The 14,312-nt window shown below is 37.3% G+C and overlaps 1 protein-coding gene across 6 annotated transcripts in view; it reads right to left on the reverse strand.

Moving 5' to 3' along the window:
* LOC126253563 (longitudinals lacking protein-like) overlaps window positions 1-14,312 on the reverse strand; it is a 398,965-nt gene that overhangs the window by 210,970 nt on the left and 173,683 nt on the right. Inside the window, exon 5 of one of the 6 annotated variants that reach the window (XM_049954980.1) lies at window positions 10,839-11,134. The exons of the other annotated variants lie outside the window; for them this stretch is intronic. Within the exon in view, the coding sequence (XP_049810937.1) occupies window positions 10,854-11,134 (281 nt within the window). The 3' untranslated portion in view covers window positions 10,839-10,853. Of the gene's footprint in view, window positions 1-10,838; window positions 11,135-14,312 lie in introns of those variants that run through there. 6 annotated transcript variants of the gene reach the window in all.

Below are 14,312 nucleotides of genomic sequence, written 5' to 3' on the forward strand. Positions count from 1 at the left end.
ATAAGGAGTCATTCCAATCCCGGGAGCGGAAAGACTTACCTTAGGGGGAAAAAAGGACAGGTATACACTCGCACACACACACATATCCATCCACACATATACAGACACAAGCAGACATATTTAAAGACTTATATATATATATATATATATATATATATATATATATATATATATATATATATATATATATATATATATATATATATATATATATATATATATACGAAAGCGCTGGCAGGTCGATAGACACACAAACATACACACAAAATTCAAGCTTTCGCAACCAACGGTTGCTTCATCAGGAAAGAGGGAAGGAGAGGGGAAGATGAAAGGATGTGGGTTTTAAGGGAGAGGGTAAAGAGTCATTCCAATCCTGGGAGCGGAAAGACTTACCTTAGGGGGAAACAAGGACAGGTATACACTCGCACACACACACATATCCATCCGCACATACACAGACACAAGCAGACATTTGTAAAAGCAAAGAGTTTGGGCAGAGATGTCAGTCGAGGTGGAAGTACAGAGGCAAAGATGCTGTTGAAAGACAGGTGAGGTATGAGCGGCGGCAACTTGAAATTAGCGGAGGTTGACGGGTGGCGGATAATGAGAAGAGAGGATATACTGAAGGGCAAGTTCCCATCTCCGAAGTTCTGACAGGTTGGTGTTAGTGGGAAGTATCCAGATAACCCGGATGGTGTAACACTGTGCCAAGATGCGCTGGCTGTGCACCAAGGTATGTTTAGCCACAGAGTGATCCTCATTACCAACAAACACTGTCTGCCTGTGTCCATTCATGTGAATGGACAGTTTGTTGCTGGTCATTCCCACATAGAAAGCTTCACAGTGTAGGCAGGTCAGTTGGTAAATCACATGGGTGCTTTCACACATGGCTCTGCCTTTGATCGTGTATACCTTCCGGGTTACAGGACTGGAGTAGGTGGTCACCGTAGGTGGTCATCTCCACTTTGTGTGATTTTTCTTTCAAAAAATAAATGAGCGCACAGTGTACAAGTCATCAGTGACTGTCACAGTTTTCTTCCTGCTATCGCCCATACTTACTTCCTACTGATAATGAGAATGAGTTTCAAAATCCAAACATGTGTTTAAAATAACCCCTAGAAAGTCACACTTTTGGTGAGACATGTTTGCAGTTACTGAACTCTGCTGCCTGTGGCCTGTCACCTGTTGAAGATGCACTGCAGTCCTGGGTCCACAGGTATTCATGAAAATCCACTGATTTGTGTCACACACAAAAAGACCTGGCCTCTGGGCTGATCTGAGAGACTGGATCTGATCATTAGGGGAAAACAACAGGCCCGTAATTGGCAAGCAAAATCTGATAAAAATACCAGAAGAACTGAGTAGCATTTCTGGCCCACTGCAGAAATCCACTTGTGTGGCCAGCCATATACTTCCTGCAAGCAGAAAGAGTCAGTGCTACCGAAATTCGTCATCAGTTCGTCATATACAAGAGAATGTGAGGGAATGGTGCAGAAAATTCAAGACTGGTCACATAGATATGCATGATGAAAGTGGTTAAGGGAAATATTCACATGTGACTGACGAACTTCTGCAACATGTTGATGAATTTCTGCATATGAAATGTCACTTCACAACTTCTGAAGATGGGCTTCAGATTTGAAGAACAACCCTCTTTAACATTGTGACTGAGAGGTTAGAGTAACATATGTTTTGTGCACTGTTTGTTGTGCAAATCATCCATGGAACATGAAACTAACTATTTAACCAATGTTCACATAGGTGAAAGAACTGGTTGGGATTACTACAGGTATTAAAGTGTCTTCAGAAAGAAAAAGAAAACTGTATGAGACAGGTTTAACTACTAAAGATCCAGAAGTAGTTTTACGCTATAAAAATTACTGTAACACACTGAGAAAAGTTGTAAGGAAATCAAGAAATATGTATGTTGGAGAAGAAATTAACAACTCTGGCAATAAAATCAAATCAATATGGAATGTTGTTTGAAAGGAGACAGGAAAAGAAACTAATGGGGTAAGTAGTATTGCTATTAAAGAGAACGAGACCATCCTAACCAACAGTACACAAGTAGCTAATGTATTTAACAACCATATCTTAAGTGTAGGAGAAAAAATTGGTGAGAATAGTTCAAAAGAAAAAGCCAGACAGTACATAGAAGAGTCAGTTTTGAAAAATTTTAGTCAGATTTTCACCTAACAACCTATTGTGAAATAAGTAAAATTATCAAATCTTTGAAAAATAAATGTTCTGTTGGAGTAGATGACATCTCTAATAGGATATTAAAACAATGTAGAGCAATTACAGCTGATGTTCTGGTGTACATATAGATGATAATCTTAATTGGAAAATTCATATTTTGGATCTTATAAAGCAACTAGGTTCAGCAACTTTTGCAACAAGAATAATTGCCAATTTTGAGGATATAGAAATTAATAATCTATCATACTTTGCATACTTTTACTCTCTGATGTCATACGGAATAATATTTTGGGGTAACTCAACATTTAGACAAAAAGTATCCACTGCACAAAAGAAAGTCGTTGCAATAATGTGTGGGGTTCATAGTCGCACATCTTGTAGGCATCTTTTTAAAAGGTTGGGAATTCTTACAACAACCTCACAGTACAGTTACTCAATAATGAAGTTTGTTCTCAACAACATGGACCAGTTTCAAAACAACAGTGACATTCATGATTATAATACCAGAAAAAAGAAAGACTTATACTATCCTTTCCTCAACCTATCTTTGCCACAGAAAAGGGTAAAATATGCTGCTATAAAAATTTTTGACAAATTACCAGATGAAATAAAATGTCTGACGGACAGCAGTAATAGCTTCAAAAATTAATTGAAATCATATCTCCTTGACAACTCCTTCTATACTATAAAAGAATTCTTTGCACTTGACACGTTCCACATCATAACAGCTACCATACCGTGCGATTGATCAATGGAACGTGCAACCAACTAACTAACTAACTTTGGCCTTGACATTCCCTTCATCACTATATAAAGAGGGGGAGAAGTTTCTGAACAGAATTATGATGACACTTGGGTACAGTATGTGAATTCTAAAACAAATTAATAGTCCAAACAGTCGATGCACATTAATTCTCTAAATAAACCCGAGAAATTCCAAAAGACATTATGAAACTGCAAGCTCATGATTACAGTCTTTTGGGATTGCAAAGGAATTTTGACAGCACATTTCACGAGAGTTAATACATGAGAATACTGTGACATCAACAGTATTTATTGTGAAACACTTATAATACTCTGAAGGTCATTCCAAAACAAATAGTACAGGACCAATACAAAAAGAATCATTCTCATTCACAATAATGTGTGTCCACATAGTGAAAATCAACTGAAGCAAAATCTCAGACTTTCTGCCTGGGACATTTTTCAGTATTCTCCCCATATGAAACTTAAGTTCCTCCCAATGTATAAAATGTTCGAACAATTTATGGAAATGCAGGCAGATGATTTCTTTGATACCACTGATATTTCAGCAGGTGATATCCTATCACTGCTGTGAAAGGAAATATAGACCTTCAGTATGCCCGGCTATGCTGGTGAAGAATCAAAAAATGGCACATGTGGAAAGACAAACAACTAGCATCACTTCACAACCAAAGATGACCAACATCAGATGATATCAATAGTAAAATCTAATTACCACTGGGTGAGAAAGTAGCTTAACTTGTTCCTCTGGCATTTGGCCATGGAGAGAGCAGGATTCCAAGAAGAATTTAAGCAAAAGCCTCAATCTCTGTTTTCAAGGTCCCTAAGCTAATTTAATCTCATATGCCTCCTTAACAATACTATCGCAATAACAGGAAATGTACAGCAGTATCTGTGTGTTGTTATACTCCACAGGATTACATGTGCTGTGCCAATATTCTGAAGAGCAGATTTGCTTGGCAATTTTAGGCCCATGTGACACTTATGCTCCACATTCTTATTTCAATATGTGTTAACTTCCACTTGATCTTTTCCAATTACCTATAAGCAAGATATGGAATTGAGATGAGGAACTCTCTGTCACTTATTACTGTTAACCTTTTTATGGATGATTTTGAGAAATGTGCCTTGGTCTTCGCTGTATTGAAACTCACATGCTTCTTTAGATATGTAGGTGATATTTTTGTTGTTTTTCCGCATGACAGTGAAACTTTGCAATGCTTTTTAGAGTATCTGAATTCCAGCCACCTGAATATTTTCTGCACTAGGGAGGTGATATTTATAGGGAGCCAACACTCACCAATTTGTATCTTTGCGTGATAGTTGTCACCATCTGGCTCAGCACAAAGGGATACTTAAATCTTGAAAGTTTTTCAGCTGATTTAGCCCACCTCAAAGTTACTTTTTGCCAGAATTGTTATAGTGAAAGACAGATCAATTGTGCTATTGACCAACTGTGAATTTGGCAAGTGATGAAAACAATAAGATCCACACCTTTTTTGCCTTATGCAGGTAGCATTACCAACGGGACTGGTTGTATTTTGCAGAAACATGCTCTAAAGTGTGTTTTTTATCACCATCTAAATTAAGGCACTTTTAAAGTCTAGCTGCAACCTCTCTGACTAATAATAAAAACAACCCCAATACAAATCTCCTACGAGAAAACACAGTATATGGAAAACAAGCCTGTAGATAATTTCCCCCTTATTACCAAATATGGGAAAGTGGCACAAGTTGCCCACTTCAGATATTGGGAGAGATAACCCAACCATCAGGACTGAAACCAATATAGATAGAATCTCCAGATTACAAAAAGCATATAAGATCACTTGGAGTCACTATAATAAGATGTGAAACTAAGGCATTACAACACAGTAGTCCTACCAGAAGCACTTTATGCTGCAGAAACTACAGTGATTCATGGTCATATGAAGATCAGAGAGATTGAAAAGCAGGAAAGAACAATTCTGAGGAAAATATATGGACCAGTGTTTCGGGAAGGAATTTGGATTAAGAGGCCAACTAGAGAGATTTACAAAGACATAGAAACAATAACAGACACCATTACAAAGAGAAGGACGAAATTTTATGGACATAGCAGGATGAATAAAAGTAGGCTCACAAGGCAAATCTTTGAGATAGTAAACAAGAGCAAAAACAAGACAAAGTGGATCACTGAAACAGAACAAGACATTAAAGAATTGGGGATCACACAAGACAACATAAACAATAGAGAACAGTTTAGAAACATCATGAAGAAACACACATTTAAACAAGAACACAGAGAACAGAACGGGAAAAAGATGGTTGGAAGAACACAAGAGAGAACACAGTGAACGTCTAAAGAGAATTTGAGAAGAATGAAGAAAGAAGAAGAAATCATGACTACTCAAGTTCAATTGCTCTCTTAAAAGGGAATAATAATAATAATAATAATAATAATAATAACAATCCAGATTCGATCTGGGGTCCTGCTTAAGTTTTAAATAAAGATTGTCAGTGGTGGTTGTTGAAAGCTTCCAGTACAAGGAGTCACTCTAGTTCTGTCAATGGCCTCGTCAAAGAGGACAAAGGATTGGAGAGAGTTTCAGGGCAACATCTTGACATTGGGGTAGGAAACTGCTCCTAAAAGAATGAAGAATCAGCAGTGATCAACAGCATAAGGATGCAGAAGGCAATGGAAACCACTGCATTAGAGACAACGTTTCCACAGGACCTAGGGGCCTTTATTTGAAAAAGTGTCATGATGATTGCTGTTTTACACTCATTTCAGTTCAAGCACTTCATTCTTGTTCTTTCATTCTTTTTGTTCACTCTTGGTTCTTGTACATACTCCATAGTACCTGTTATTCTCTTCAGCTTACTCCTATTTTTCTCAGAATTTTGAACATTCTACACCATTTTACATTGTCAAACACTTTCTAGAGCAACAAACCCTAAGAAAACATTTTGATTTTTCTGAAGTCTTGCTTCCATTATCAGTCTCAATGCTAGAATTGACTCTCTGGTGTATATCCTTTTCAAAGGCCAAACTAATCATCATCTAACAGATCCTCAATATTCTTTTCTATCATTGTGTGTATTATTATTGTCAGCAACTTGGATGCATAAGCTGTTAAGCTGATTGTGCGATAGTTCTCACACTCGTCTGTCTTTGCTATCTTCAGGATTGTGGATGATAGTCTTCCAAATGTGTGGTGGCTTGTCTCCAGGTTTATAGATTCTACACACCAACTTGAATAATCATTTAGTTGGCACTCCCCCCCCCCCCCAATGGTTTCAGAAATTTTGATGGAATTTCATCTGTGCCTTCTGCCATCCTTTCCAGAGATCTGTTAAACACTCACTCTAATATGGACTCACTATGTCTTTTATACTGACTCCCATTTCTTCTTCCATCCTATCCACAGACAAGTTATTGTTGAGGTGGGTTTACAGTTGATTCTGGTGGGAACTGGTGTATCACTGAACTGTTTACAGGAACTCATTCTTTGCCATACCTTCTTAACTTATCCTGTTCAAAATTCTGACATTCGATACTCCACCTCGAAATAATTGGTACAACGGGACGTACCCTCTGCCATCAACTTTATGGTGGTTTGCAAATCCCCTATCTGGGATCTGTGCCAGATAGGGTTGATAGAAGAGATAGAGAAGATCCAATGGAGAGCAGTGCACTTCGTTACAGGATCATTTAGTAATTGCGAAAGCATTACAGAGATGATAGATAAACTCCAGTGGAAGACTCTGCAAGAGAGATGCTCAGTAGCCCAGTACAGGCTTTTGTTGAAGTTTTGAGAACATACCTTCACCGAGGAGTCAAGCAGTATATTGCTCACTCTTACATATATCTCGTGAAGAGACCATGAGGATAAAATCAGAGAGATTAGAGCCCACGCAGAGGCATACCGACAATCTTTCTTTCCATGAACAATAAGAGACTGGAATAGAAGGGAGAACCGATAGAGGTACTCAAGGCACCCTCCACCACACACCATCAGGTGGCTTGCGGAGTATGGATGTAGATGTAAAACGCAGTCTTTTGTCCCTACTGTTCAATCTACACATTAAAGAAACAATAATGGAAATAAAAAAGTGACAAGAATGGCATTCAAATTCAGAGTGAAATGATACCAATGATAATATTTGCTGATGATATTGCTGTTATTATTGAAAGTGAAGAAGAATTACAGAACCTGATGAGTGAAATGAACAGATTAATGAGTACACACTATGGATTGGGAGCAAACCAAACAAAGATAAAAGTAAAGGGTGTCCAACATTAGACAATGTTAAGGAATATGCTACCTTGGAGGCAAAATAACATGCGACAGCTGAAGGAAGGAGAACAAAAGAGGCAGACTAGCACAGGCAAAGAGAGTGTTCCTGGCCAAAAGAAGCCTAATGTTAGCAAATATAGGCCTTAATTTGAGGAAGAAATTTCTGTGAAGGTATGTTTGGAACACAGGACTGTATTTAGTGAGTCATGAACTGTGAGAAAATTGGGAAAGAAGAGGATTGAAGTGTTTGACATATGAGATAAAAAATGAGGTGGTCTCCATCCATGAGTGAGGAAAGGAACATGTGGAAAACATTGACAAGAAGAAAGGACAGGTTGATAGGATGTGTGTTAAGACATCAAAGAATAGGATGGCACAAGAGAGAAATTTGTGGCTGGCTGCATCACACAGTTAGAAGATTAATGACTCAAGAAAAAGATGGGACTGTAAAGGATGACATTGGTGCATGTATGATCAGTGTCTACCATATTCCATGTAGTTGTGGCATGTAATACAGTGGTCAGACCATCATGATCATGGAGGAATGGTGTATACAGCATAAGTAGCCCACATGCTTACAACAGCTGAGCAAATCTGCCACTGCAGAAGGTTGCCCCAGTACTGATCATCCTATGGAGTATAACAAGTCACAGATTCTCACATGAACTTCCAGCTATTGTGACAGTGTTATTAAGGATCAGTTGAGATTAAATTAGCTGATGACCTTATAAAAATGGTTTTATTGCTTAAATTCTGTTTGGAATCATACTCTCTGCCTAGTCAAACAAGAGAGGGAGAGTTAATACTACTTTCTCTCTTTGTGTGTGTGTGTGTGTGTGTGTGTGTGTGTGTGTGTTGTCTTTCTACATATGTCTTGCTACAGGTCTTGGTCAATATAGCTCTGCCAATCAAGGTTTTAAGTTTCCTTGCACAATGTCATCTTATGGCCCTTACACCTTGAAAATGATGGGATGGTCACATGTCAGAATACTGGTAGTTGCCAAAGATGTCACCTGGTTGCATTCCCTTATGTTGTTCTGACATTCTTCTTATAGTCTGTACTTGGTACTAAGCAACATTCATCTCCTCCCCAAGATGAAAGACTGGCTGGCTACTCAGCACTTAACAAGAGATAATGAAATTAATGACACTGTCAACAATTCGCTGAGACACCAAACAACACTGATCTTTGATAAAGGGATAGAGAAGCTGGTGTTACATTATAAAAAAATGTCAGAAAATGTGTGGAGACTATGTGGAGCAGTAATGTCAACATGCAAGTACAAATTGTATACAAATGAATTATTATCTTTTCTTTTTTAAAACATCAATTGCACTCACATTCTTCTCATGTAGCTGTGAAAGGTCACATTGTCAATACCGATTTTTGCTGAAGAAAACTTTCTTAATGTTGGTGATGTTCTCATATAATCAGCATACAAAGTTATTAAAACTGTCATTATTTCACAAGCAAATTTTTCTGCTACCACACTCTATTACAAGGCAAACTCACTTATCTTGAAATTAAAAAGCAGCACTTGTTTACATGTTGACTGGTGGCTAAGTGATTATTTGCCAGTGTACAAAACTAAAGGTACAGGGTTCGATTCTCAGACAGTTCTTAGGCTTTTAGAGTCACTAATTTCTTCTCTCACTTCTAACATTGATTTGCATATGTGGAAAATCCCAAGTAGCACCATGTTCCAAGGACGCATTATACTGTTAGTATGTTTGCAACTGGTTGGATGAATCAGTTGAAATACTGGAAGAAGACAAGGGTATACCACCCTTAATTGGATTATGCTTTGGAAAGCATTGCCTTGCTCAGACCAGTCTTTGGTTTGGCAATAGCTCTTTTAGTCTTGTCTGTGTAGTTACTCATAAGGGCACATCACAAAATTTGTTGGATTAGAATGCTAAGTGTAAAATCCAATAATTTCATCCAATTATAGCAGTTTAACATGAGGTGTCTGGTAATAACACAAAGATGCTCTGGTGAACAGTTGTGTGCATGTAACAGTTAAACTGACTAGAAACCTAAGAAAGATAGTAAACATAAAAGCCTAAAGGGGCCACAAACATAACATTACTTTTCAGTGATAAATGATTCCTGATTCATAATACCCTACTTATGATGGCATAGCAAAGCACTATACTCACATGAAAGTTCTGTATTATATGCATTTGCATACAGTATTAAGTGCACAAGTTTATTCAGTTGTTTTATGGATGGATTACACTCCTCTATTAGCCCTATAATTTTTTCCAGTTGACTCACAAGTATACATTCAAAATTTAAAGACTACCTGCAACTGAATGGACCAAAGTATTCCATCATCATGAAAACATGTAGTATTTTATTTATTTAGTAATATATGTTCTTCTTGAATCTGTTTTCTGAATACAGCATCATCCACATGAACAAAAAAATTCCTAGGAAATTGAAGGTCTACATACACAGAAATAACTTTTTCTGTATGATAATTTAGGTCAATCAGTTATGAATGATTCACACACTTTATTTTAATTTTATTTAATTTACATAATTTCAACAAGATATCAGCTCCAGGAGCCATATTTCCAATTCTTAGATATGTCATTAAACTGTTGAATTATGTTGTGAATAATTCAATCAATAAAAAACAAAATTTAATAGAAGAAAACAAGCTACCTCTTGCATTTTCATTTTTAGAAATTGTGCATTTCCAATTTCCATTATATCTTACACAACACTGCTAAGAGTTTTTTTGTGATATCTAGGTTACAAAGGGGCAGCTAAAGGCAAAATATTTTATTTTGCTGTAGAAATTTGCATCCTTAATAACAGTGCATCTTCCTTTTAGCTATCTTCTTCATGATTTAGATACTCAACATATTTCTATATATGCTATGCTTGTTTTTCAAAACACTATTGATACTCGTAAGATCGTCTAAGATCCAAGCATTACAGTATACTTCCTAACCTGGTGAATATAATGTCTCCATTAATTTGCTTTATGGCAGATTTGTATAGCAATAATAGTGGCACTAACACTTTTTCATGACATAGTTGCAGTGTCATTCTTCAAAGATTACAAATCTTGTTCTACTGTTTCTGTTCTCCTTTCTTCTCTCTGCTCATCTGTCTCTACTAACACTTTACGTACAGGGCCTATTCTCGTGTATTTGAAGTCTTTCATTGTTTTTTTTCCTGTTGCTTTCCTGGCTCAGAGGAAAACAATATGAGTGTAACATATACAATTTAAATTCCCAATATTTAGTTTCTGCATTAAGTGATTTTTGCTGCTGAATGTCACAGTAACAGAATTTTATTTAGAAGAGTTACTTTGAAAAAAAGTTCAAATTATGATTTCAGCTTTTATGCTTCATGTAAAAATATACCTCAATGAATATTGTACATGCTGTGTTCCAGTACTTATTACTGAGTAAATAAGTGACACCTTTATTAATGGTTCATGTGCAGGTATCACATGATACTTGTATGGGACACTTAATAACACATAAAATGAAAATGGAAATTGAAATATCTTGTAATGAAAAGTGAGAGAAAAGAAACTTCAGATAAATCTTCTGATTTTTTTCTGAAGATAATTTTCATCAGTCCACAAATTACATTATTTCTGCATGCTTGATTTTCATATGTTTTAACAAATTTCCCTTTAATTTTGAACGGTGTGGGCAGTAAGGACAGTGAAAGCTGGGTTCTTTCCCACACTCAAGTTTCACATGGTTGTAAAGTGAGTTTCTCCACTGGTACATCTTTCCACATCCATTACATTTAAATTTTCCATCCACATAATTCCACATTTTTGAATTTAAAGGAACAGATTTTTGTGAAATATGACACAGCTTTAACTGGTTAATATACATTTCACTATTTCTTCTGTACCCTGTGAAAACAAAAAAAAAGAAATGGACGGTACATTATCTCAAAGACAGAATGCTGAAAATATGTTATGTAACAAATACTACATAAGTGTTGAACTTTCAAACTAATTAAACTACAAATTAGACAAAACAATGTAAAATGCTGTAATTCAGTAATCATTTCACTTGAGACAAATATGTTTACAATTGAAACTTCCTGGCAGATTAAAACTGTGTGCCCGACTGAGACTCGAACTCGGGACCTTTGCCTTTCGCGGGCAAGTGCTCTACCAACTGAGCTACCGAAGCACGACTCACGCCCGGTACTCACAGCTTTACTTCTGCCAGTACCTCGCCTCCTACCTTCCAAACTTTACAGAAGCTCTCCTGCGAACCATGCAGAACTAGCACTCCTGAAAGAAAGGATATAGCGGAGACATGGCTTAGCCACAGCCTGGGGGATGTTTCCAGAATGAGATTTTCACTCTGCAGCAGAGTGTGCGCTGATATGAAACTTCCTGGCAGATTAAAACTGTGTGCCCGACCGAGACTCGAACTCGGGACCTTTGCCTTTCGCAGGCAAGTGGTAGAGCACTTGCCCGCGAAAGGCAAAGGTCCCGAGTTTGAGTCTCGGTCGGGCACACAGTTTTAATCTGCCAGGAAGTTTCATATCAGCGCACACTCCGCTGCAGAGTGAAAATCTCATTCTGGATGTTTACAATTATACTGAAATAAAGAGTAAAATTTCTTCAAAAGAGAAGTCATTTGAAATGAGTGCCTAATTTCATGCTGTGACTACTGATCCATTCTAAAAACAACTGACATTTCAATAATGATCTAAATCAATTTTTCTAACAAATATTCATGTTTCATGATTCAGTTATGAGTAACCTGTTGTGGTATTGTAGCTTGATGAAATTCTGATTATTTCTACATATCCAAAATATATTGCTTAACAATGGATAGTGGAGAGTACTTCATATCAATTTTGTGTTACTGCTTTTCCTGTTCCATTCATGAGATGTGCAAATAACATACAACTCCATATTCACCCTAATTTCTTACACAATGTCTTTACGTAAGATACATCTCAAACATAGATTATTTTTATCCATCAATATCTACTTATGTTCATTGAGCTTTTCCACATCACCTGTTAGACAAGCTTATTACAATCACAGCAATGTAGCTTTGAATTCTTAGTCTCTTCCTTCAGGGTACCTTTTGAGTAGTATGCAAAAATAACTAACATGAGAGAAGTTTGTATGGAACCCTTGGTGCACAAATCCTACTTGCATTATCCAGCTTTTTTATTAACGAGGTGCGACAAGTAATGAGACTGATTTTCTTTGCAAGATGTGGCAAACCCTGCAGGCTTGCGTAGGCACACTATCTTTGACCTTGGTCTATAAACTGCTTATAGTCCAAGCAGCACATCGATGCAACTGCTCAGTCGTGAGTTGTGCTGTAATAAGTTAACAAATGTTTGTGTCTCTCGTCACAGAAATGGAACCGCATAATATTGCGCAACGGTATGCCATTTCTTTTTGCATTAAATTGGGTGAAAGCGCAATGACAACTGCTTCAGAAGGCTTTTGGAGAGGAGGTTATGTCAAGAGCGCAAGTTTTTCGTTGGCATAAAATGTTTAGTGAAGGCAGAACGAATGTTGAAGATGAAGATCGTAGTGGATAACCATCAACATCACGGACAGATGTCATCTTGGCCAGGGTGCATGAACTCGTACGATCTGATTGAAGATTATCCATGAAAATGATTGCAGAAGAACTGAACATCAATCAAGAAACGGTTCATCTAATAATGACTGAAGATCTTGGTATGAGAAAGATTTGTGCAAAAATGGTCCCCAAAAATATCACACCACAACAGCAAGAAACATGGAAAAATGTGGTTGCCGATCTGTTGGAGCAAGTGGAAATCAATCCAGAATTGTTGAGCCATGTTATCGCTGGTGATGAAAGTCCCCCCCCCCCCCCCCCATCACAATCCAAAGACAAAATGCCAAAGTTCGCAATAATGCTCTAAGGGATCACCCAGACCAAAAAAAAGCTTGAATGTCAAAGTCAAAAGTGAAATGCATGCTTGTGTGCTTCTTTGATTCCAAGGGGAATTGTTCATAAAGAGTGGGTGCTCCTGGACAAACAGTTAACCAATATTATTACAAAGAAATTTTAGAAAGATTTCGTAAAATAGTTCTTCGTGTCCGTGCCAACATTGCTGATAATTGGATACTGCATCACGATAATGCTCCATCCCATACTGCTCTGTTAGTATAGCAATTTTTAACCTCAAAACAAATTTCAGTACTACCACAGCCACCTTATTCACCAGATATAGCTCCATGCGACTTTTTTCTATTTCCAAGAGTCAAAACAGCAGTCGAGGGACACCATTTTCAAACAACACAAGGTATCCAAAAAGCTCTGATGAGGGTCTTGGAAAATATTACAGAAGATGAGTTCCAGAAATGTTACCATCAATGGCAGAAGCACTGGAAAAAGTGTGTGCAATCAGAAGGGAACTACTCTGAAGGAGACAACACTAAACTTTACTAAAATGGTAAGCAACATTTTTTTTTCACATCAGTCTCATTACTTTATTGTTGCGCCTCATATTATGACTCATTTAAATAATTTCCTTATTGCTTTTAGTTTCACATCTTCGTTCCCCTCCCTATCCTTTTTCTCATTTTTCCCCCAATGTCTTTTTCTCCCGCTTCTTAACTGAGCTTACTCAGGTAGTAACTGTAAGAAGGTAGCTGCTAATTTATCATCACTGAAGTGTATGCCACTGAGAACCAGGAAAATGGAGGAAATGTTTAAAATCATATCTGAGATGAGTGCTATTTTGGGACAATTGGTACAGTATAATGCAAAGTACAAATGAAGTTATATGCCAAAGGTGTTAAGCTAGATGCAAATAAAGCAGAAATGAATGTGAGTATTGAAACTGAGAGTATTAGAAAAGTAAAGGAAAAGTAAACCTCATAATCAAGCCATGAAGACCACTTGATAGTCTACCTACTACCATGTCATCCTCAGTCATTCATCATTAGATGCAGTATGGAGGGTCATGAGGTCAGTGTACCACGCTCCAGGCTGTTGGAACATTCCAACCTTGGAGTGACTACCTCTCAATCAGGTAGCTCCTCAACTGACATGATGAGGCTAAGGGTACCCCAG

Source organism: Schistocerca nitens, chromosome 4 (genome assembly GCF_023898315.1).
Source record: "Schistocerca nitens isolate TAMUIC-IGC-003100 chromosome 4, iqSchNite1.1, whole genome shotgun sequence".
NCBI lineage: Eukaryota > Metazoa > Arthropoda > Insecta > Orthoptera > Acrididae > Schistocerca > Schistocerca nitens.